At 41.8% G+C, this 26028-nt stretch overlaps 1 protein-coding gene across 1 annotated transcript; it reads left to right on the plus strand.

The window, feature by feature from the left end:
- Nucleotides 1-1361: 1361 nt before the first annotated feature.
- Nucleotides 1362-25727, plus strand: LOC120057513 (ectodysplasin-A-like). Its single transcript, XM_039006111.1, has 7 exons — nucleotides 1362-1460; nucleotides 22399-22434; nucleotides 22711-22896; nucleotides 23009-23035; nucleotides 23120-23171; nucleotides 23634-23764; nucleotides 24441-25727. Exons 1-7 carry the CDS (start codon nucleotides 1410-1412, stop codon nucleotides 24699-24701), a joined length of 744 nt encoding a protein of 247 aa, XP_038862039.1. The 5' UTR covers nucleotides 1362-1409; the 3' UTR covers nucleotides 24702-25727.
- Nucleotides 25728-26028: the final 301 nt, after the last annotated feature.

The raw sequence follows: 26028 nt of genomic DNA on the forward strand, positions 1-26028 counted from the left end.
TACAGTCTCTAATGTAGGTTGTAAGTACCCTGATATCAGTGCAGTATCCATATAGAGCTGAACTCTATAAACGTTGACACGCATGTACCAGCACATGAGACTCACCTCTGGAGAGTATAATGATAGTTGGTGGAAGTGGACAATCACCCCAAAGGAATGCAGAGGGGCCATAAAATGAAACCATTGGCTGGGAGTGATGTGAGGTCATTCTTATTGTTCACGTTTGGCAAGCCCTAGTCTCTCTGGCCAATTTTCACATCATTTTACAGGTACGGTATTGCCTTTATCAGCATTACTCTTTTATGTAGGACTTTTTAAACAGTAGTTTGAAGACACGTTTATGGAAGACTGAACTAGTGAAAAGTGAACTATAGTGCCCTCTAATATTTTGGAGGCAGAACTCCCCTATAACTGTTTGCCCAGGCATTATCTCAGTGGGCTAACACATTCTTGTGGCACGCAGATGACCCATGTTCAAACCCAGTCAAAAGTAATGTTTCTTTGCCTGTCTTAAGGTCATTGGTGGACTTTTGAAATTGATGGCTACTGCTTTCTATTGTCATAAAATGTGCTATTTTCAATGAGTAATCAATACCACACTATCAAGTAGGAACCATGGAAACGAGCGGCCTGCTCCTACTATCCATCAGATAGAGACTCTGCCTGGGTTTGGTTTTCTGCATCTTGTACCATTCACATAAGCCTGATGCTTTCCATCAATGGAATCATGTTTTCACGTTGTTTCCCCTGGAGTTGGGCATGCGACTAAAACGTTAACCTTTCTCCCTCTCCCCTATTCCCTCTCCCCTATTCCCTCTCCCCTATTCCCTCTCCCCTATTCCCTCTCCCCTATTCCCTCTCCCCTATTCCCTCTCCCCTATTCCCTATCCCCTATTCCCTCTCCCCTATTCCCTCTCCCCTATTCCCTATCCCCTCTTCTTAGTATCTGTAGAGAGGAACTCTGCTGATCGCGTTGCAGTTTGGTCTAATTTATGTTCCACAGGTGCAGGTCTCATAAATACTCAAAGTGAACAAAGCCAAGTAATTCCATCCTGTGTCAACAAAAGCCAAAATACAGACACAAATCTAATCCACCCCATCAGGGTTCCAGTCTGGATATGAAATATCAGTTGAAAAAAACATAAAGTTTTTCTCCTTTTCCATACATTGCCCCTGATTTCCATAAATGGTATGAGATAATATGAACACACTTCGTATATCTTATGCAAGTTCTCATGACGGGCAAGTTAAGAGGTCCTACAGAGGCTTGAAATTATAAAGGCTCCATTGCAAACTACAGTTCTATTTCAATTTTACAGCACTTTTTTTTGTATCCCTCACTGACCAACAGAATAGATTGCCTCTGGGGAACAGTGAGGAAAACTCTCACCTCACAGAAGACAGAGAAAATGCCGTCCATCGCACCAAAAGGAGCCAGCAGAATAAACGACTTGATTCAGGTATGGATTCTTTTTCAGAGCAATGATTTCATTACATTCAGAGAATGCCTTAAACTTTAATGTTCTAATTAATTTGATGGCTGGACGGATGGGTATACATCAAAGTTTTTCCTCCAGGGAAAAGTCTCATGTAATCAAGACAGCAGGGACAGAGCAGGCCTGAACCCTGTATGCTGCAAGGTTCATGGTCGGGGTGGTATTTCTTGTAACGCCAGCGATGTTTAGTTTTGTTTACAGAGGCTGGATCTGTGCACTTTCGGAGGGAAATGTTGTTCCCCACTTTTATGCTGTTGGTATGAAACCAGACCTTAAGTAATTATTTTTGCGGCCATTCTCCTGGTTTCTTGGTTTGACAGGGGTGAGCACTGGGTTTTTTGATGTGGTGTTCAATTCAAAGCCTGAGATGCATTGCATGTGTACATTTACAATGCAGTAATTAGTTTGGGCACTCTGTCATTAGAGAGGGTTTTAGTCTCTCTTCTCCCTCTCTCTCTCTCACTCACTCGCTCTCTCTCTCATTCCTCATTCCATTGTGGGCTACTGCTGCTTAGATATCAGTTGAAGTGAGTCTACATACCTTAGCTTCACACACATTAAGGTTGGAAAGATCCTGCCAGGATCAGGTTTGGCTAGTGAGGCAATGTTCCTTTCCTCTGATTACCTCCAGTAAGGCAAGGCTGAGGAGATGATTGACATGTGTTTTGAAAGCCGCCCCTTTCTGCTCTGAGGAATTATTTACATGTAAATGTGGTGCAGTTCCAATGTTGTGTTTTCAGTGGAGAGATACTATAGGGATGAAATGGTGCTGTGATCCCAGATGGAGAGCTGCTCTTTTGGCTTAATGCTGAAGATCTCCCCTTATGGACACTAATGATGTGTCTGTCACCAAGCACATTTAGGGAATAGGATATTCGGGGCTCTATTTTAACAAACTTAACGCAATGGCAAATCTAATCTAAGCACAATAGTTCTGGAGGTATGTCAGAAATATTTTTTGCTATTTTCATAGCAGGGGCAGGTAGGTAGGTAGCCTACGGTTAAGAGCGTTGGACCTGTAACTGAAAGGTAACTGGTTTCAATCCCTGAGCTGACTATTTGAAAAATCTGTTGATGTGCCCTTGAGCAAGTTGCTCTGGATAAGAGCGTCTGCAAAATGTTTTTTTTTAAATGTATATTTTCACTGGACTGAAATGACACCAGACTATCCATGTATGATCACACGGCTAAGGCTTATGGCACTTCCGCCTACATCAAAACCAGACGAGATGCTCGTGCGGTGAGCAAACCTTCTGTGACACCTGATCTGTTTTGGTCTCTATCACCTTTGGTTTAAGAGACAAAGCAGGAAGAAGGGAGGGAACCCAACCCCTTCTGTGTTTTCTTCATGTGGAGCTTAAGCAATGTATTGAGGGTGGCATTGATCATTACAAGCACAGAATGTTTGTGATTTTTCACCTGCACAAAGAGTGCGGGGTCACCGCTGTAACAGGTAGAAGTGGGATCGCTGGGATACATGCCCCTACACAGATGGCTGCTGCTGTTGAAAGGAAAAGCTTCATGTTCACCTGTCGTTCCTACTCATTATCATCACCTACATGTGTCACTGAATTTAATCACAGAGATGTATTCACACCGCAAAGCCCATCTGTCTTCACTTCACAGTCAAATGTCATCAAGGCTAACATCATTTTTTATTCCAAGGTGTTTATTCATTCTTTCTGGAGTGTACAGTTTGTGGTTGCATTGGAAATGGATTGTGAGAGTGAGTCATGAGCCTGGAGTTCTTGTATGCTCTGTGTACCATAATGTAAACTGAAACACTCAGCATGAGGACTGTCAGAATAACATATGTAGACATTCCGTTAGTCTTCAGAATATGTCCGTTTTATGCCCTGGATATGCCTTCTCTCTGTCTCACTGCAAAGTGGAGTTGTCAGTTTTATAGGGGATATCTTTAAACACAGACAGATCTGAGGGCCGAGACTGCAGTGTTACTAAATCAGAGGCCTATTACGTCAAATAACTGTCTGTTTTGTCGCAAAGTCCTCTCTCATAGTTATACTGTTATATATCACGGCTGTATGTGGTTCATCACAGTACACCTCTAATATAACTGCCAACTTGGTTTGGTCCTCTGCACATACAGTATTTCATGTGTGGAGAATATATTGTACTTTTCCTTCAGAAAGTATTCATACCCCTTGACTTATTCCACATTTTGTTGTCTTACACCCTGAATTCAAAATGGATTCAATAGATTTTATTTCTCACCCATCTACACGCAATACCCCATAATGACAAAGTGAAAACCTGTTTTTAGAAATTTTTGCAAATGTATTGAAAATGAAATACAGAAATATCTCATTTACATTCACACCCCTGAGTCAATACATGTTAGAAGCGTCTTTGGCAGCGATTACAGCCGGGACTCTTTCTGGGTAAGTCTCTTAAGAGCTTTCCACACCTGGATTGTGCAACATTTGTCCATAATCTTTTTCTAAATTCTTCAAGCTCTATCAAATTGGTCTTTGATCATTGCTAGACAACCATTTTCAGGTTTTGCCATAGATTTTCAAACCAATTTAAGTCAAAACTGTAACTCAGTCACTCAGGAACATTCACTGCCTTCTTGGTAAGCAACTCCAGTGTTGATTTGGCCTTGTGTTTTAGGTTATTGTCCTGCTGAAAGCTGAATTCATCTCCCAGTGTCTGGTGGAAAGTAGACTGAAACAGGTTTTTCTCTAGGATATTGCCGGTCTTAGCTCCATTCCGTTTATTTTTTAATGTGTTTTATTGGATTTGCCCCAAACATAACACTTTGTATTCCGAACGGAAAGGTCATTTTTTTGCCAATTTTTGCAGTTTTACTTGAATGTCTTATTGCAAACAGAATGCATGTTTTGGAATATTTGTATTCTGTACAGGCTTTCTTCTTTTCACTCTGTCAATTAGGTTAGTATTGTGGAGTAACTGCAATGTTGTTGATCCATCCTCATTTTTCTCCTATCACAGCCATTAAACTATTTTTAAAGTCACTATTGGCCTTATGGAAAAATCCCTGAGCAATTTCCTTCCTCTCCAGTAACTGAGTTAGGAAGGACATCTGTATCTTTGAAGTGACTGGGTGTATTGATACACCATCCAAAGTGTAATTAATAACTTCACTATGCTCAAAGGGATATTCAATGTATTTTTTTTACCCATCTACTGTACCAATAGGTGCCTTTCTTTTCTTTGGTCTTTGTGGTTGAATCTGTGTTTGAAATTCACTGCTTGACTGAGGGACCTTACAGATAACTATATGTTTGGGGTACAGAGATGTGTGGGGTACAGGTAGTCATTCAAAAATCATGTTAAACACTATTATTGCACACAAAGTGAGTCACCATAACAAAGGGGTTGAATACTTATTGACTCAAGACATTTCCGCTTTTCATTTTTTATGAATTCTATTCATCAAAAATCATAATTCCACTTTAACATTATGGGGTATTATCTGTAGGCCAGTGACAAAAAATCTCAACGCACTAAATCCATTTTAAATTCAGGCTGTAACACAACAAAATGTGGAAAAAGTCAAGGGGTGTGAATACTTTCAGAAGGCTCTGTACCTCACAAATCCACCAAGGTCAATTACTTGCCTGAGGCAGGCTGAAAATACAATAAAGGAGCTTAATGTAATCTTCGGTCTCCCAGTGTCATTTGAAACACTGCTGTGTAATGGCCCGCAACCGATCAGGCCTCCTACTGTGAGACCTGTCCAAATTGCAATAATGAAGCTGCTGGCTAACTTCACTCTTTTTAAATAAAATTAGCCAGAGAGATGACAGATTGACCCATTGGCTCATCTCCTTGTTCTCCCCCTCCCCTCTCTGCTTGTATTAGGTTCCCCGGGGCACCCATGTACTCTGACAGCATTACATGACAAGGCCTTTGACAGGACTGGGAGCACCAACTCACTACATTAGATAATGCTGTTTTTCCCCTTCGCATGGAGCAGGGGAGAGCAGAGCTAATTTTAAGATGTGGCCATTGGCTGACTCATTGTCTTCAATAACAGCCATTTATAGGTCAATTTGATTTCAACTTAATATCCATTACATTTCTTGGACATTACTTTAACGGATCAAGCAGCCCCGGTCAAAAGGTCTTTCCAAATTAGGCAACAAGACAGACGATGTTATCGAACAAGCTGAGTATAGATTTATTAATTAATAGATATAATAAGAATTTGGGGGGTGCTTATAGTTGTATGTAATAGAATGTAGTTTTTTTGCATATCCCAACTCCCCCTGAGACACCTGCAGGGAGTGAGGTCACAGTTGTACAGCACCCCTGGAGCAATTAGGATTAAGGACTATGCTTAAGGTTACAATGATAGATTATTTTTTACCTTGTCCAGTATTTGAACCAGCAACCTTGCGGTTACTAGCCCAACACTCTAACTTTGAGGCTACCTGGATATGTGAGTTTAGCTCTACATTATAAACATATTCAATTAAGACTGAGCTTTAAAGCAAAGATCAACAATCTCAGGCCTAAGGAATGAATGTTAACAATTTCCCCCACCTGCTTTCTGACAGGTCTGTCCTTCTTTCATTTTGATTAAAATGAAGAAAGACCATGCCATGAATCACAGTCTGAGCTCGGAGGTTAGAGCTGCACTGTGCAGGATCCATGCAGTATGAGATTACACAAAGCAGATCCTATTCCATTTGGACAACTGGTGAGGGCTTCTTGGCAGTCAGAGCGATTTTTGTGCAATGCCAAGGTTTACTTTGTGCCTTTAATTAGAATTTTTTGTGGAAAGACGTGTTGCAATGTGTACGGTTTGTACTTACAGAAGAAACAGAAAGCTAAAATCTTTTCCCAACATTGGGCTATTTTGGAGTAGTAGCTATGTTGAGCAAGCATGAATACTCCCAACCCAGAGTGTTTGACATGTTGAGTGTTTTCACGCAGTGACTCCCTTAATGTTCTCTTTTTGATCCATTTGATCACCATAATATCTGGTTTCTGTTCTCTTGCTGCTAGATTTCAATTCACTAATGACACAGAGGAATTGAGTGAGAGACTGGTATGTAACTACAATTGAGTGTATCCCAATGTGTTTGTTTGACACACCCCAGCTAGCACATTTGCTTCCTTGAAAGTTGTGGAAACATACGTTTTTGGTTGCCCATTAGTTCTGGGAACGAAGCCATAAGTTTCCTGACCGGTAAGACTAAATGTTTTTTAAATGTTCTGAAAACGGATCTGAAAATTTTGCCTGTTCTGGGAACATAATTTTTTTGTTTGCAGGGAGGTTCTGAGAACATTTTACTATGGTTCCCTGAATGTTTTCCTGGGAGGTTGTATTAACTTTTTGAGAAGGTAAGGTAATTAAAAAACATTCTGAGAACATGTTTCAATAAGACTGCTAGCTTAGGTTAACTGTTTTGAACTCTAAGCACAGATAGGACACATGAAATCATCCAAAGATGATGCAATCTCTATTGCACTCCACACTGCCCTTCCCCACCTGGACGGAAGGAACACCTATGTGAGAATGCTATTCATTGACTAAAGCTCAGCGTTCAACACCATAGCGCCCTCAAAGCTCATCAATAAACTAAGGACCCTGGGACTAAACACCTCCCTCTGCAACTGGATCCTGGACTTCCTGACGGTCTGCCCCCAGGTGGTAAGGGTAGGTAACAACACATCCACCACACTGATCCTCAACACAGGGGCCCCTCAGGGGTGCGTGCTCAGTCCCCTCCTGTACTCCCTGTTCACTCATGACTGCACGGTAAGGCACGACTCCAACACCATCATTAAGTTTGCCAATGACACAACAGTGGTAGGCCTGATCACCGACAACGACGAGACAGCCTAGAGGGAGGAGGTCAGAGACCTGGCCGTGTGGTGCCAGGACAACTACCTCTCCCTCAATGTGATCAGGACAAAGGAGATGATTGTGGACTAAAGGAAAAAGAAGACCGAGCATGCCCCCATTCTCATCGATGGGGCTGCAGTGGAGCAGGTTGAGAGCTTCAAGTTCCTTGGTGTCCACATCACCAACAAACTAACATGGTCAAAGCACACCAAGACAGTCGTGAAGAGGGCACGACAAAACCTATTCCCTCTCAGGAGACTGAAAAGATTTGGCATGGGTCCTCAGATCCTCAAAAGGTTCTACAGCTGCACCATCGAGAGCATCCTGACTGGTTGCATCACTGCCTGGTATGGCAACTTCTCGGCCTCTGACCGCAAGGCACTACAGAGGGCAGTTCGAACGGCCCAGTACATCACTGGGGCCAATCTTCCTGCCATCCAGGACCTCTATACGAGGCGGTGTCAGAGGAAGGCCCTAAAAATTGCCAAAGGCTCCAGCCACCCTAGCCATAGACTGTTCTCTCTGCTACCGCATGGCAAGCGCTACCGGAGCACCAAGTCTAGGTCCAAGAGGCTTCTAAACAGCTTCTACCCCCAAGCCATAAGACTCCTAAACACCTAATTAAATGGCTACCCAGACTATTTGCATTGCCCCCCCTCCCCCTCTTTACACCGCTGCTACTCTCTCTTGTTATCATCTATGCATAGTCACTTCAATAACTCTACATACATGTACATATTACCTCAACTATTGACTCTGTACCGGTACCCCCCTGTATATAGTCTTGCTATTGTTATTTTACTGCTGCTCTTTAATTACTTGTTACTTTTATTTCTTGTTCTTATCTGTGTTTTTTAAAGCTGCATTGTCGATTAGGGGCTCGCAAGTAAGCATTTCACTATAAGGTCTACATCTGTTGTATTCGGCGCATGTGACTAATACAATTTTATTTGAAATGTATTTGCTTAGGCACTAATCATGCAAACACATTTCTTTGTTTATTGTGGAATGGCATCTGTGAGATTCAAACCTATGATTTTCTGTTCTGTAGCCATGGAATTACTCTACTGTGCCACCAGGATGGAGCTAGCATGCCATGTTTTTTTTAACTCACACAAAGCTGTTCATTTTTGTCTATTCAAAATGACAAAATTTCTAAGGAAACAAACACTAATTAAGATCAGGTGTGGCCAATTAGTGGGCGTGTTCAACACACCAGAACACACTTTACAAGATAGAGGATAGAGTTTGTTGATGCTGAGAACGGAATGTATATGTTTTTAAATAACATTTTTAGAATGTTCTCTGAACGTTACTAAAGTTTTCTTGTGTTTTTTATGGAAAGTTTTCTTAATTTTTTGGGGACATTACTTTAAATAGAACCATGAGGAAACCTGTTGGAAACATTATGCTTAAGTACTGAAATTCCCACAGAACAACTTTGTTTCTTAACATTCTTACAACAACTTGAGGACATATATTTAAATAGAACAATGAGAAAATCTATTGGAAACGTTATGCTGAAGTTTTATTTTTATTTAACCTTTATTTAACTGAAGTACTGAAATTCTGACAGAAGAACATTGTTTCTTAATGTTTTCCCAAACTATTTGAGAACATTCCCAACATAAAACAAGTTGGAGAACGTTCCTAGAACATTACCAAAAATGGAATTAAATGTAACCATGTTTGACATTTTAGTAAACCTTCTGTTATAGTAATAAAATACCAAGAAAATAATGTTTTTTTTGTCCAGTTCCTTAAATGTGCTGAGAATGTTCCAGAGCCAAGCAACAATCCTGCACCATTCCCAGAAAGTTGTGGGAAGGTTGTATACAAAATAACCATATGACAACCACTCTCTCACCAAGTTCTAAGAAACATATGGTTCTCAGAACGTTATGTGCTAGCTGGGATACTAACAAACATCATAGCTAAATATGCTTTTGGCAGTGTGATGTGACATCTGACATATGCCAGACTGTGCAAACTGCTAGTAAGAAAAGTGTCTGTCACATGTAACCAAAATAACTGAGGTTACCCCAGTGCAAATGTTTTGTATTGATTCCAAATGGTAGACCGACCTAAGGACCATGTGTACCTTTTGATGGTAAACAGTTAACACTACAGAGTGGGATACAGCAGTCCTCAGCTGTTTAACCATTACTGGATGTGTTAATGATGGAAGTCAATCAGCTGGCCCTGGGAGAGGACTTGAAAGAGCCCTCTGCGTTATCAGACCAAAGGAGCTGGTACTGAAGCATTTGCCAAAATAATAATTTCTCTTTCATGTCAGATGCACTTTGCCTTCATAAATATGCAGTTTGCCTTTGCAAGCCATTTCACAGCAGATGTGTTTTTGTAGTACGTGTTGTGAAAATGTGTTTTCAATGTTGGCCCTCTTTGATGCTAATTTGTTCCATTCATTAAAGCATTTTACCACTTTTTTGTCACAATCTGTTTACAGATGGGGATTCTTTTCAGAAATCAATTCTCATGACTGTACGGCCATTAGAGCTGTGTCACACTGGGGACAGCCTTGTTCTCTCTCTTTGTTGTTTTGTTCCCCTGCCTCTCCATAACACATTGACCAGTATTTATTACCCATATCCCCACCCATAAAATTCCTTGTGCACCTCTAGAGGCTGTGCTGCTGAGCCATGTGCTTAAGTGGGGACACCTGTTGTAAAAACAGCTGAGTAATGAGCATTGTGTGTGTGTGTGTGTGTGTGTGTGTGTGTGTGTGTGTGTGTGTGTGTGTGTGTGTGTGTGTGTGTGTGTGTGTGTGTGTGTGTGTGTGTGTGTGTGTGTGTGTGTGTGTGTAATGGAGCTCATCTGGCCCAGGACCTGTACCAGGGTGATGGGTTGGAGTGATCATCATGTGCTCCCCAGCAACAAGCGTCAACTTGTTGCTGGGGAGAATGTATGATGCTGAAAATGACCACGATTTCTTCAGCAACATGTACCGCTAGTCTATTGTCAAGGCAGGGTGTGTTCAATGCTGTGGACATGTTGATCTTTCGTGACAACATTTTGTGGCTGACAACCTGAACTTAAAACATACTGATGGCTATAGAGTAAAAGGGCTTAAGCTTTACTGCAACTATCTATCTACTGGTAACAAACTATCCATGTTGACTGATATAGTACAGTCGTGAGAGTAAGCAGACACACTTGGGATGGAGGAGAGAATGTTTTTTAAGCATCAGTGATTCCGTCTCACTCTCCAACTATTGCATGTTTCATCCAAACCAAGCAAAGAAGTGTTAAGTTCTACATTATACACATAGTACAATCTGTCAATATACACAGAACTTCTCAGTGAAAATAGACATATTTTTGTACTTTCTCACATAGGGTCTATGCATATGGTTATTTTGGTACTGATATAAAAATATAGAGCACAAATATTTTACCTGATTGATGATTAATCAACATATATTTTTTTTAACTATCTGTTTGCTGATGTCCCTGTCCCTCTCTTTGCCCCACACATCAACAAGAGTCACCCAAGAAGCATCCTTACCAATCGCACCACAAAAGCCACAACCTTTGCAGAGCAAGGGAAACAACTCCTTCCATGGTCTCAGAGCGAGTGACTTCACCAATTGAAACATTGCTAGCGCGTATCATTAACTAGCCAGCCATTTCACACCGGTTACACTCTTTGCCGCAGCAACCCGGCAGAGCCTAACTGAGTGATCCGGATTACGGTACCAATGTAACAGTAGGCCTATTGCTTCCATCACTCTCCATGCCTGAACCTGGACTTGAACCAGGGACCCTCTGCACACATCAACAACAACAGTCACCCACAAAGCATCGTTACCTATCGCTCCACAAAAGCCACGGCCCTTGCAGAGCAAGGGAAAAAACAACTTCAAGATCTCAAAGTGAGTGACATCACCGATGGAAACGCTACTAGTGCACACAACTAACTAGCGAGCCATTTCACACCGGTTACACTGTGAGGTTGCTGAAGGCTTTTTTAAATCTCAAATCAAAACAAAGTTTATTGGTCGCGTACACAGATTTGCAGATGATATCGCAGGTGCAGCCGAAATGCTTACAGTGCAATAATATCTAGCAATACAATAACAATACACACGTAATTTTAAAATTATAAGTTGACAAATATCAGAAATATCAGAATGAGCAATGTCATAACGAGCAATGTCAGAGTCCAGTATATAAATATATATACATATGTCACTCCTGTCACGGATCCCTCCGGAACTTTCATTACGCACACCTGTCCCGTATTCCCACTGATTAGTACTTGTATAAGTGTGCCCTTTGGTTTCCATTGGGCAGTCGATTATTGTTACAATGTCGTGTAGTGCGTGTGAATACCTGTGCTGTGTGTTTTGGCTTTCGTGCCATTGTGGATTGCGCAGATGATTACGTGTCTCGTCCCGTGTGTTAATCATTGTGCTCGTGTGTTATTTATTCGAGGTACTCCTTGCTCTTTTGTTTTGGGTTTCTACCCTGTGTTTTGTTACGTGTTTGTTTGGTCTTCGTCTCCTTGCTTTTACACGGCACGCCGTAATTTGGGCTTAATTTAAAAAACTATTACGCATTCCTGCGCCTGTCTCCCGATCTTTCATACCAACGTGACAGAATAATCAACCCTAAAGGGAGACAGAGGGAATGGCCCGTCCGACGACGCTGCGACTGGTCCGTCCGGCGCCGCTGCAACTTCGGCAGCTGCAACTTGGTCGTCCAACGTCGCCGCAACGGGTCCGTCCTACGACGCAACTTCAGCAGCTGCAACTGGCCCGTCCGACACCGCCACAACTGGTCCGTCTGATGCTACTGGTCCGTCCGACTTCGCCGCAACTTCGGCAGTGGCATCAGGTCCTGATCAACCCGCACTGCATTCCTGTGATTGTCCTAGAGGCCGGTGTCGTTGCGCTGCTAGTGCAGAGCGTCAGAGGGGGGGGGTACTGTCACGGATCCCTCCAGAACTATCATTACGTACACCTGTCCCCTATTCCCACTGATTAGTACTTGTATAAGTATGCCCTTTGGTTTCCATTGGGTGGTCGATTATTGTTACTATGTCCGTTGGTGTGTATGAGTACCTGTGCTGTGTGTTTTGGCTTTTGTGCCATTGTGGTTAGCGCAGATGATTACGGGTCTCGTACCGTGTGTTAATCATTGGCGCGTGTGTTATTTATTCGAGGTACTCCTTGCTCTTTTGTTTTGGGTTTCTACCCTGTGTTTTGTTACGTGTTTGTTTGGTCTTCGGGGGAAAGAATTTTTACACGGCACACCGTAATTTAGGCTTAATAATAACCCCTATTACGCATTCCTGTGCCTGTCTCCCGATCTTTCATACCAATGTGACAACTCCCTTTGGTTCCTTCCCCAGGCGTCATTGTTTCTGTTCCAGTGTCATGTCTGTGCATTGTTCGTGTTTGGTATTATGTTACTTTTATTTATTAAAACACTCACTCCCTGAACTTGCTTCCTGACTCTCAGCGCACACATTACAAAATGACGACTCAACAAAGGGAAGCATCAGGGAGTGGTTTTTTTGTGTTGGGGTGATGTCGGTCCGAGTGTTGGAGCCGGAGCTACCTGGGAGGCCTCAGCAGGTTTGTAGGCTCCCATGCCTCAGCGGGTTCGATAGGCTCCCATGCCTAAGCTGGGTGAACAGGTTCCCGTGCCTCAACCGAGGCAACTGGGGAGGTCTCAGCTGGCTCATCAGGCACTCACTCCTCAGCCGGTTTTTCAGGTTTCTGCACCTCCGCAGAGGTGACCGGTCCGCTGCTGATCCCCGGGATCGTCATCTTGGTCGGCGTCCTGCGGCTGGAGCCGCGCGTTGGGGAGGGGGTACTGTCACGTGTGCTCCCTCTCCGGCCTCTTGGTCACCAGGCTGCACGTTAAGGCGCACACCTGTCACCAGCGTTACGCGCATAATGATACTCACCTGGACTCCATCACCTCCTTGATTACCTGCCCTTTATATATCACTCCCTTTGGTTTCTTCCCCAGTAGTCATTGTTTCTGTTTCATGTCTGTGCGTTGTCCGTGTTTCTTGATTTGTATTATCTTCCATTTATTTATTAAAACACCCGACTCTCAGTGCACATCGTTACATTGTTAAAGTGACCAGTGTTCAATGTTTCTATATACAGTGCCTTCAGAAAGTATTCATAGCCCTTGACTTATTCCAACATTTTGTTGTGTTACAGCCTGAGTTCAAAATGGATTCAATAGATTTATTTTCTCAACCATCTACACACAATACACCATGACAAAGTGAAAACATGTTTTTAGACATTTTAGCACATTTTTGAAAATGAAATACAGAAATATCAAGTATTCACACCCCTGAGTCAATAGATATTAGAATCAACTTTGGCAGCGATTACAGCTGTGTCTTCCTGGGTAAGTCTCTAAGAGCATTGCACACCCGGATTGTAAAATATTTGCACATTATTCTTTTTTTTTTTATTCTTCAAGCTCTGTCAAATTGGTTGTTGATCATTGCTAGACAGCCATTTTCAAGTCTTGCCATAGATTTTTAAGCCGATTTAAGTCAAAACTGTAACTAAGCCACTCAGGAACATTAGATGTCATCTTATACACAGCAACTCCAGTGTATTTGGCCTTGTGTTTTAGGTTATTGTCCTGCTGAAAGGTAAATTTGTCTCCCAGTGTCTGTTGGAAAGCAGACTGAACCAGGTTTTCCTCTAGGATTTTGCCTGTGCTTAGCTCTATTCTGTTTCTTTTTATCCTAAAAAACTCCTTAGTCCTTGCCGATTGCAAGCATACCCATAACATGATGCAGCCACTACCATGCTTGAAAATATGTGTTGTGTTGGATTTGCCCCAAACATAGCGCTTTGTATTCCGGACGTAAAGTTAATTTCTTTGCAACATTTTGCAGTTTTACTTTAATGCCTTATTGCAAGTAGGATGCATGTTTTGGAATATTTTTATGCTGTACAGGCTTTCTTCTTTTCACTCTGTCATTTAGGTTAATATTGTGTAGTAACTACAATGTGAAATCCCTGAGCGGTTTCCTTTCTCTCCGGAAACTAAGTTAGGAAGGACGCCTGTATCTTTGTAGTGAATGGATGTATTGATACACCATCCAAAGTGTAATTAATAACTTCACTACGCTCAGATGTTTACACATCTACCAATAGGTGCCCTTCTTTGTGAGGCATTGGAAAAACTCCCTGGTCTTTGTGGTTGAATCTGTGTTTGAAATTCACTGCTCGACTGAGGGCCCTTACAGATAATTGCATGTGTGGGGTACAGAGATGAGGTAGTCATTCATAAATGATGTTAAACATTATTATATCATGGCATTGTTGAAAACCTTTTTCTGATTGGCTTGAAGGGCATTCTGGGCATTCATTATTTCCCTATAACACACAGTATATTTGCACGGTAGAATTGAATGGCTGTAGTTCATTCTTACATGTTCTATGTTTGAGCTGCTTTTGTCGAATTGAAAATATTATTGGCATTGTTGAATTCGATTTTTTATAATGGCAAGCTAGATAGGACTGATGGTTTGATTAGCTAAACTTGCAAGTCTGTTTGTTTGGTTACCACGCCGACTATTGTAGCTATCTAGTAAACTTGCTAGCTACTTCAGTGGAACTTGAACACATTTTTACCTGCAAATTAACACATTTAGTAGCAGCAAATCTGTTAAATTATAGCCATGGTATGAAAGGGATGATCAACTCGGGGCTCTATACGTTCTATGAAAGACAATGCAACTCTGTGAAAGGTCAGTTCCACGACACGCTACACACCTTCCACGTAATTTATAATTTTTTCCATAGAACACATAGCCCCTCGTTGATTATCCCTTATCCCTTATTGACTCAAGACATTTCAGCTTTTCATTTGTAATTACAGTGGCTTGCGAAAGTATTCACCTCCCTGGGCAAACAAGAAATAAGACAAAAAACAGAACTTGAGCATGCATAACTATTCACCCCCCCAAAGTCAATAGTTTGTAGAGCCACCTTTTGCAGCAATTACAGCTGCAAGTCTCTTGGGGTATGTCTCTATAAGCTTGGCACATCTAGCCACTGGGATTTTTGCCCATTCATCAAGGCAAAACTGCTCCAGCTCCTTCAAGTTGGATGGGTTCCACTAGTGTACAGCAATCTTTAAGTCATAACACAGATTCTCAATTAGATTGAGGTCTAGGCTTTGACTAGGCCATTCCAAGACATTTAAATGTTTCCCCTTAAACCACTCAAGTGTTGCTTTAGCGGTATGCTTAGGGCCATTGTCCTGCTGGAAGGTGAACCTCCGTCCCAGTCTCAAATCTCTGGAAGACTGAAACAGGTTTCCCTCAAGAATTTCCCTGTATTTAGCGCCATCCATCATTCCTTAATTTCTGACCAGTTTCCCAGTCCCTGTCGATGAAAAACATCCGCACAGCATGATGCTGCCACCACCATGCTTCACTGTGAGGATGGTGTTCTCGGGGTGATGACACGTGTTGGGCCAGATATAGCATTTTCCTTGATGGCCAAAAAGCTAATTTTTTGTCTCATCTGACCAGAATACCTTCTTCCATATGTTTGGGGAGTCGCCCTCGTTGCTTTTGGCGAACACCAAACGTGTTTGCTTATTTTTTCCTTTAAGCAATGGCATTTGTCTGGCCACTCTTCCATAAAGCCCAGCTCTGTGGAGTGTATAGCTTAAAGTGGTCCTATGGACAGATATACTCCAATCTGTAGAGCTTTGCAGCTCCTTCAGGGTTATCTTTGGTCTCTTTGTTGCCTCTCTGATTAATGCCCTCCTTGCCTGGTCCGTGAGTTTTGGTGGGCTGCCCTCTCTTGGCAGGTTTGTTGTGATGCCATATTCTTACCATTTTTAAATAATGGATTTAATGGTGTTCCGTAGGATGTTCAAAGTTTCAGATATTTGTTTATAACCCAACCCTGATCTGTACTTCTCCACAACTTTGTCCCTGACCTGTTTGGAGAGCTCCTTGGTCTTCATGGTGCCGCTTGCGTGGTGTTGCCCCTTGCTTAGTGGTGTTGCAGACTCTGGGACCTTTCAGAACAGGTGTATATATACTGAGATCATGTGACAGATCATGTGACACTTAGATTGCACACAGGTGGACTTTATTTAACTAATTATGTGACTTCTGAAGATAATTGGTTGCACCAGATCTTATTTAGGTGCTTCATAGCAAAGGGGGTGAATACATATACACGCACCACTTTTCAGTCTTTTATTGTTTTGAATTTTTTGAAACAAGTTATTTTTTTTCATTTCACTTCACCAATTTGGACTATTTTGTGTATGTCTGTTACATGAAATCCAAATGAAAATCTATTTCAATTACAGGTTGTAATGCAACAAAATAGGAAAAACACCAAGGGGGATGATGCTTTTTCAAGGCACTGTAAATAGTAAAAAATTCAAAAAACATAATTCCACTTTGACATTGTGGGGTATTGTGTGGGGTATTGACACAAAATCGGAAATTGAATCAATGTTAAATTCATGCAGTAACACAACAAAATGTGGGAAAAGTCTAGGGGTGTGAATACATTCTGAAGGCACTGTACATGGCGCAGACGTCTCTAAGGTGCAGGGGAGTCCCAGGTGGTAGCGGGCTAGTGACTGTCTCTAAGGTGCAGGGGAGTCCCAGGTGGTAGCGGGCTAGTGACTGTCTCTAAGGTGCAGGGGAGTCCCAGGTGGTAGCAGGCTAGTGACTGTCTCTAAGGTGCAGGGGAGTCCCAGGTGGTAGCGGGCTAGTGACAGTCTCTAAGGTGCAGGGGAGTCCCAGGTGGTAGCGGGCTAGTGACTGTCTCTAAGGTGCAGGGGAGTACCAGGTGGTAGCAGGCTAGTGACTGTCTCTAAGGTGCAGGGGAGTCCCAGGTGGTAGCGGGCTAGTGACAGTCTCTAAGGTGCAGGGGAGTCCCAGGTGGTAGCGTGCTAGTGACTGTCTCTAAGGTGCAGGGGAGTCCCAGGTGGTAGCGGGCTAGTGACTGTCTCTAAGGTGCAGGGGAGTCCCAGGTGGTAGCGGGCTAGTGACTGTCTCTAAGGTGCAGGGGAGTCCCAGGTGGTAGCGGGCTAGTGACTGTCTCTAAGGTGCAGGGGAGTCCCAGGTGGTAGCGGGCTAGTTGACTGTCTCTAAGGTGCAGGGGAGTACCAGGTGGTAGCAGGCTAGTGACTGTCTCTAAGGTGCCAGGCAGAGTACCGGGCGGTGGCTGACTAGTGATGGTCTGTTGAACAAGCTGTTGTTTCAGTCTCTCGGTCCTGTCTTTGATACACCTGTACTGTCTGTCTGCATGATGGTAGCAGAGTGAACAGACCGTGACTTGGGTGCCTTAGGTTCTTCTTGGCCTTCCTATGACACCGGGTGCTGTATATGTCCTGGAGGGCAGGCAGTGTTTCCACGGTGATGCGTTGGGCTGACCGCACCACCTCTGGAGAGCCATGCTGTTGCAGGCAAAGTAGTTGCAGTACCAGGCGGTACAGCCCAATGCATCAGTACCAGGCGATGCAGCCTGAAAGAATGCTCTAGATTGTGCATCTATAGAAGTTGGTGAAACTGTGCTCCTAGCTTTCTAATCCTCTTTCCAGTAAAACAATCATTTCCTAGATGGCTGCCAATGAAAACAAAGTAAAAACGTGTTATCACTGATCCAACAAATGTGTAAGTTGTTTAATGAGTAATTCTCATTTGGCTCTTTTCTGCCTATGACCAATTCAGTGATTTCTTTGCTAGGATTTTGTGCAGATGAATTACTGGGTGGTGCTGTAGGTGAACAGTTTCCCTTAATATGAGGAGCACTTCTATCTTCTTTATACAATATAGTTCCTGCGTGTGAAGTTTTTGATATTTTAGCACAGTTGGGCCTGTATGCACATTTGACAAACCAAAGGAAGATCCAGTGAATTGGAATGTTTTGGAGTCTGTTCCGTGTGCGGTCAATTTTTTTCGTCTTCACTGTAGAGTTATTCACCATTCGGATGCATAGTTAGCCATGGTATACATTTATTTTGCTCATCAAAGAAACTATTGAACTAATTTGGTAAGAAAGTAATCTGGAATAAATACAAACTTGAAATCTAGAGTCTTAAGCTGTCACGTTCCTGACCTGTTTTCTGTTGTTTGGTATGTGTTTAATTGGTCAGGGCGTGAGTTTGGGTGGGTAGTCTATGTTATGTGTTTTCTATGTTGGGTTTATGGGTTGCCTGGTATGGCTCTCAATTAGAGGCAGGTGTTTGGCGTTTCCTCTGATTGAGAGTCATATTAAGGTAGGTTGTTCTCACTGTTTGTTTGTGGGTGATTGTTCCTGTGTCTGTGTAGTCCACATGGGACTGTTTCGTTTGTTCGTTCGTTTTAGGTAGTCTGTTCCTGTTCTTGCGTCCTTCGTCTATATGTAAGTTCGTTTGTTTCAGGTCTGTTGCCTTCGTTTATTGTTTTGTAGTTTGTTCTAGTGTTTTGTCAGTGTTTCGTCTGTTTGTAATAAATAGTTATGTATTCATCACCCGCTGCGCCTTGGTCCATTCATACACCACCAGACGAACGTTACATAAGCAAATTGTTCTTCATACTTTTGAACGCTTATGAATTGAGAAAAATAGATTAGGTGAGAAGACATCTAGACAACATTAAGAAACAATGGTAATTAAAACAGCAAAATTATGACATTTATTGAAAAAAGACTTCTAAGCCAAACAGGCACACATGTATATCACAGGTTTTACAATGTGATTGACAGTCTTCTTGCGTATTTTCACTTAGTTGCTGCACAGATGTTGTTTATATGAGTTGAGCAAGTTTGTTCAGGTATTCTTTTCAAATTGTATAATTGCAGCGCTTTGGATGGGTCCATTCTTGCAATTCAACTACAAGAAACGACGTGTGCTGTGCAGACATTACAGGCCATTTTACTTTGACTGTCCATCCTAGACTCTGATACGGGTCCAGTAACATCCAAGTCTTATTGTTTTTGGAGTCCTAACATTAATTTCATTGTGTTCAGCCAGTCCCATGCTTGCAGTACCTGGCAGCTATGAAAGCTGTGGTTAGGGAAGTTGTTTTTGGGAAACCCTAACACACTCTTATACAAAGAAACAGCTCCAAATATACCACAGAGCACAGCAGTGGGCACAGTGCCACGGCATCTCTCACTATTAATTAATAACAAGTGTTTCATATCAGGGCCCTCATGGGCTTGCCTGGCTACCCAGACTCTGGCCAAATGCTATGGCCAAACGCTACGCCCACAGATGTTAGTTTCTTCTCCTCAATGAGTCTGGATTTGAGTACCTCCCCGACCCTTAACCGAATGCGAACAAATTTGGGCCATCTGATTGGTCCTGAAACCGATGGTTTGGGTCAGAGCCAGAACACACATGGTGAAGCAGCAGTTTTAAAATGTGTAATTGGCTTTGACACTCTGATTGGTTAGAGACGATCCAATCGCTGATGACTTTGTTTAGTTTTGTACAATGCCCCTCATGCTCCTTATCACCACAACTGACTTCAATGATGGCAGTCTCAAACTGAAGTATGTAGCAAACGACAGATCAGCTGAAGAATTTAGTGTGAGTCGTCAGGCTTTCATGGGCACAATGATTGGGATTTTTGAACATCTCTTGAAAGTAATTTATTTCTGAAAGTCTGTTCGAAAATATTCCTCTAACTTTTGGAATGTGACATATCTCCAGATTTACTTTCTTGAAAGTTTTTATGACGCATGTAACACACAATGCTCTTAGGTTCTTTTCATTCCATGTCAAAACTTGGAAGAAAAGCTTCTCAAAGGATGGCAAACTCAAACTCTCTGTTTGTGTTGTTTGACATAGCCAACGCAACTGCAACTAGGGTTGCAAAGGGAGGGTATATTACTGGAAACTTTAGAAGTTTACCAATAAACTACCAGAATTTTGTTAACTTTCAAGGATTTTATGTAATCCATCACAAGACATCTAGTGGCCTTTTTGGGTACTTCAGTCATCTGTAATTATCTCTTGCCCACTGTGTGGGTTTATCACATGAAAAATAAATGAAACAATTAAATACGATGACTTTAAAATTTAAAATAGAATGACAAAGCTGTAAAAAAATATAATGCCATTGTTGATTAGATGATCTTTTCATTAATTAGACTATTTTGTCTAGAAACTCATGTAATAGATATAATAAATTAATGCAATATATGAATACATTTTTTTAAAGTTATTCAAGTATAAATTACCAAAGTTACGATAGATTGTCATATATTTTCTCTTCATTACCAAAATGAAGTTTCCGGTAACTTTAGTAAATTACCGGTATCTTTACAACCCTAACTGCAACATACAGCAGTATAAACAATGAAAACCACCTTTAAAGATATTTTCCTCAAATCAGAAAAATTCCTGAGTCTTTCAATTATAATTACTCCCAGACCACCTCCTGCTCGCCTGTGATACACAGACAAAGACTTTTGGCATTTCAGATGTTTCACTCCTAACGTGTTCCAGATTTTATATCACTCATGAAAGATTTTTTAGGAGAAAATCTATTTATGTCTCAAGACGTTATCTTGATACAGTGCATATACAAGGAATGGAGAGATAATGGCTGTCCTCGGAAAACTACGCCTTCTAATTTTATGGACAGACAATTTTTTAATCGTATTTGTTGAGAGTAAATCATATTCATTTCAGGACAATAGCATGTTGATTCCTTTTCAGTTGGGTTCACCTTGTGTTAGGCACAAACCACCTCAAGCTAACTCTAATCATATGCTCTGCATGCTTCTACAGTAATATATGACTCTATATTTTTAGTTATACAACGTGGGTCTAATCCTGAATGCTTATTGGTTAAAACCACATTCCAGCCGGTGTCTATTTCACAAGTTATCACGGGCTAAATCTATGACGTTAAAAGGCCTATTTACTCTGTTCCATCTGACTGCACAATCCACGTTTCATCAGCCCAGCCAGGCAATTTATAAACTTGATCTCCACTATAAAAAACATCTACACATTATCTCACATTTCTTTTAGAGTAATATTTAGATTTCTACAGCGGAGATTTGTATAAACCTTGCTGTCTGTCTCTCCGACATTTGCAACATTGTTTACATATTCAAATTCGATCTCCAGCTGTCCCATAATAATGAAGTGTCGGGAGTCGGGGCCAGACAGACAGGTAGGCAGCGATTCTCAGCCAGTTGAAATTATGAATCAGCTGGCATAATTTTTGGGATATATACAAAGAAATGCCAATTGAAAAAAGGTCAAACGAAACGAAAAGCTGCTAGTTTGCAGTCTTTCCATCTTCAGTTTGAAGTGATTGTGTTAGCTGTGTTGTTGGCTAGCTGCTCTGAACATCAGTGTCCTGACGAGAGAGCACATGTTCTATGCCAGGCGAAATCGCTCCTTATTAGCTCATTGTTATAGATGTGTCCAAATAAATGTCACTAGAAAACAGCTTAAACAAATGCAAATGCAGCTACTGTTGTTATTCTGGCTGCACTGTTTGATGTGACTGTAAGTTAGCCCTAGTTGACTAGCTAGCAAGTAAGGGATAAGAACTTTGCCAGCCAGTATAGCAATGGAACATTTAGAACGAACGATCGGGTCGCATCCATAGATACAGAACAAAAAGACTGAACGATTGGGTCGCGTCTCTGGCAACTGAATCGATAGAATGAACTTTTTGTGTCGGGACTATATATTGTGTTAGGATTAAATAGTATGAATAAATTCATCAAAATAAAAATGTTAATGAAGATATGTCAATCATTATTTGAATATGTTGGTAACCAGTAATAATGCCCTCGAAGCCAGAGTTTGGAGGATATATTGGTACGGTTTGCTAACAACACCCGTGCCAATATATCCTCCAAACACCGTCTTCTCGGGCCTTATCACTTAATTCTGCAATCTAGACTAGGGGAGAGATGAGATGGAAAGCTGTAAAGACATATCTTTGAGAACAGAAGTGGCATATCTTGTGCTGGGGGGAGTGTTTTCAACCTGTATTGTACTGCATCTGCACCCACCTTAACTTGTTTGATTCTCTATAACTGTATGTTCTATCTCTTTCAGAATCACATGGAAACAAACGGAAAGAAAGGAAAAAAGGTAAAGTTCACAAAATAATTTATACTCTACTACATCTACACCTAAATTCTGTCAAAAACTATTTGTGTATTTGTTTCATTAGTCCACTGGTAATACAGTCCCAAAATATTTCAAGAACCAAAGTGTCACCATCCACATCACCATGGTGATGCAAAATTTAAGTGAACGCTTCCATTGCTACAGGTGATGGTGCAGAGAGGAGGAGGTTGTTTGTATTTTCATTTATGTCATAGTACTCACTAATTCAGATTTCTTTCCATGTCTTGTTTTTTTTAGGCAAGAAAGGCCCTCCTGGTGCACCTGGCCCCCCAGGCCCTCCAGGGCCACAGGGGCCACCAGGTATTCCTGGCATCCCAGGTATCCCTGGGAACAACGCCATGGGTCCCTCAGGACCACCCGGACCGCCAGGCCCTGCTGGACCCCCAGGGCCACAGGGACCCCCTGGTCTTCAAGGACCCTCAGGTACCTCCTCAGTTTCATTCCCTTTGTCCCAAATCCTGATTTGAGATGTATTTGTGTTTTTCAACCTTTCATTAAAAAAACTGACATTGTAATTGTTTCTTAATCTGTACAGGGGGCAGAGTCAGAGATAGCCAGGTATGTTACCCTTTCAATGTTCTGATGATGAATTGTATTTATGTATGTCCACTTTTCGAGGAATCTATTCTTTCTTGTTGTGTTACAGCCTGCTGTGGTACATCTCCAAGGCCAGGAAACAACAATACAGGTCAAGGAAGGTAAGAGTTAAATTTTAGATACTCTGGTCACATCACTTAATGGATGAAAACAAGCCAAATTTACTGTCAGAAATCATTCTTAAGAAGTATCTTATTTGTTATTTGTTCCTCTAAGAATAAATCTGAATAGAAGGTCACGAAAAAGATGTGTGCTCATCGATGGGGCAGAAGTCTCTGTGTTGATATGATTCTGGACAGTCAGATAGCTGTTTTGCTCCACAGTTGCACACACATCAGTTTTGTCCTGAGTCTGTACGGGAGTTGCAGCGATGAGACAAGACTGTAACTCCCAATTGGATCCCACGAAAAAGGGGAGATAAAAAACAAGAATTCACTGCTGGAGAAAAACACGCATATTGTATTTACTGTAGTTTCTTTTTTGACAATGCAACAATGAAGAACCCTGTCTGTAATTGTATGGCAACGACGGATGTTAAGTGACTGCCCTTTTCTCACGCTGAGATCTTTCAGAAGGCGTACTGAGAAACTGGAAAATGATATCCATGCATCACAAGGTGTTCAAGATGCACTCGCGGTCTGGGGAGCTAGAGGTGCTGGTAGATGGTACCTACTTCATCTATAGTCAGGTAGAAGTGAGTATGGTCTTGGGCCTAACTCTTCCTATCGCCTGCATGTCACTCGTCCTTTCTCTCTGCAGTCCCAGTGGATTATGCTATCTCAATGGTTAGGCCAAACTATCTAAATTGGCTGTTGTAAGGCCTACCATACTAAGGCATAATCTATAAAGACTCCTTAGCTTTGAGCCTAAACTTTCTTATTCAGAAATCCAAATTAGATTTCCCCATGAAATGACTTTTGCAAGTATTCAATTGAAATGATCTGGCATACTGTAGGCTACATTTCTCAGAACCCAGGTTGATTTTGTCAGTGCTCTTGGCTGCAGAGGGAAATGTCTGGATGAGTGAAGTGAATGTATTGCATGCCCTTCAATGTGATCCACCTTGTACAAAGTGGATCATATTCTGTGGTAATTTGCCCAGTTTGCCTGCTATATTTTATGATTGTAAATAAAACCATTGTTAATTACCTATTAAGTTATATAAGTAGTCTAGTTCATTATCTGCATGCTCATGCTCCTACTTTGAACCAGAAAGGGTTCTTCAATGGGTTCTCCTATGGGGAAGGCCGAAGAACCCTTATAGGTTCTGGATAGCACCTTTTTTTCTAAGAGTGCATATTTGTGTTATTCCCTCTGAATTAAACACAATATTTATAGCATGTTTGTCTCCACATAACTTTTACTGCCAGGTTTACTACCTCAACTTCACTGACATTGCTAGCTATGAGGTGATGGTGGACAAGACGCCATTCCTGCGCTGTACACGGAGCATCGAGACTGGACAGCGCAAGTTCAACACCTGCTACACGGCTGGGGTGTGTCTGCTGCGTGCCCGGCAGAAGATCTCCATCAGGATGGTGTACGAGGACACCTCCATTAGCATGACCAACCACACCACCTTCCTGGGGAGCATCCGACTCGGGGAGGCCCCCCCAGCCAGCCACTCCTGAAGAAGCAGACACAGGCCCACCAAACTGACTGTCAAATCAGGACCCAACCCTCAACCAGCCCCAACCCTCAACCACCATATCCATCTATGGTTTGTGGGAGTCTCCACCGACTCTACTCTACCATCACCACCATCTATCACATATCGACCAATGAGGAGATGAGAAGGCCCACCTACTCCTGAGTTGACATGTACAGTACATACAGTATCCACCCTCAGGCTGGGCCAGGCCCCGTCCTCAGGCTACTACTGAGCTGATAGGTCCCACCCTACCTGATATTAGGGTGTAATGATGTAATGATATTAGCCCACTGCCTGTTATCTCTGAGTGGAAGATTCTTTCCAAAGAGTGACGATGACTCTGATCTTCGGTGCTGATTATGGACAAATATGCACCCAACTTGCAAGCATTAAGAAAGGGAGGAGTTGCTGATTTTTTTAGGAAGGAAAATACATTAGGCTTTACTTCTAGAATAGTGCATTTATTGGGAATAACTTGGTTTCCCTGATCATAACATGCTTGAGAAACCAAGGTTGACAGGAGTCATTCAAGTCTCCACTAAAATAACTGTCTGTCATGGCAAAGTACATAAAACACCTGTTATACATTATTAAACAACTGTAGAATGCTTGTTTTTATCTACCAAACTAAACCTATTTGGAGAAGTGAATGTGATTGTTGGTGTTGTATCAATCCACTGAGTCATATAGGTCGTTAGGTAACATGGGTACATACTGTAAAAGCTTTTGAATACAATATAGAAATACAATGTGTGAGAGTTCTCTGATGAATTGAACATGCACAGCTGAAGCACACACATTTCTCTGTTAGAATGTGCACTGATTAAAACAAATTATTGATCTGTAGGCAAATATATCCCTCTCCCTCTCTCTACCTCTCTCTTTCTCTCTCTCTGTTAAATAACAAGGTCTTTATGGATGTTTCTTTTATGTTTCAAATGAAGTTGTTTGTCAAATATGGAATCAACCAGATTAATACTGTAGATTTATTTTTCCAAATTACTAACATGACCTAAAATGACATTCTTCATGTTACTATGTTGACCGGTCATGATCCCAAGGCTTGTCATGGACGCCATTATATTTCTTTGCTTTTTTTAGTTCTTCTTTGGTTTGTTTGAAATAACCAATTCACTTGTCATTCCCTTTGAGCTGAACCAGTCATGTCCTGTTTCTGGAAGGCCATTTGTGTTTCAGTTTTTCTCAGAAGAATTTCGTCTTTCCATATACATAGGCAGCTTGAATCTTTTGTGAATATCACACACAGTCAAAACATTTTTCAGCATATAACTCCTTTGCATGTTCAT

This window comes from Salvelinus namaycush, chromosome 12 (assembly GCF_016432855.1).
Source record: "Salvelinus namaycush isolate Seneca chromosome 12, SaNama_1.0, whole genome shotgun sequence".
Classification (NCBI taxonomy): domain Eukaryota; kingdom Metazoa; phylum Chordata; class Actinopteri; order Salmoniformes; family Salmonidae; genus Salvelinus; species Salvelinus namaycush.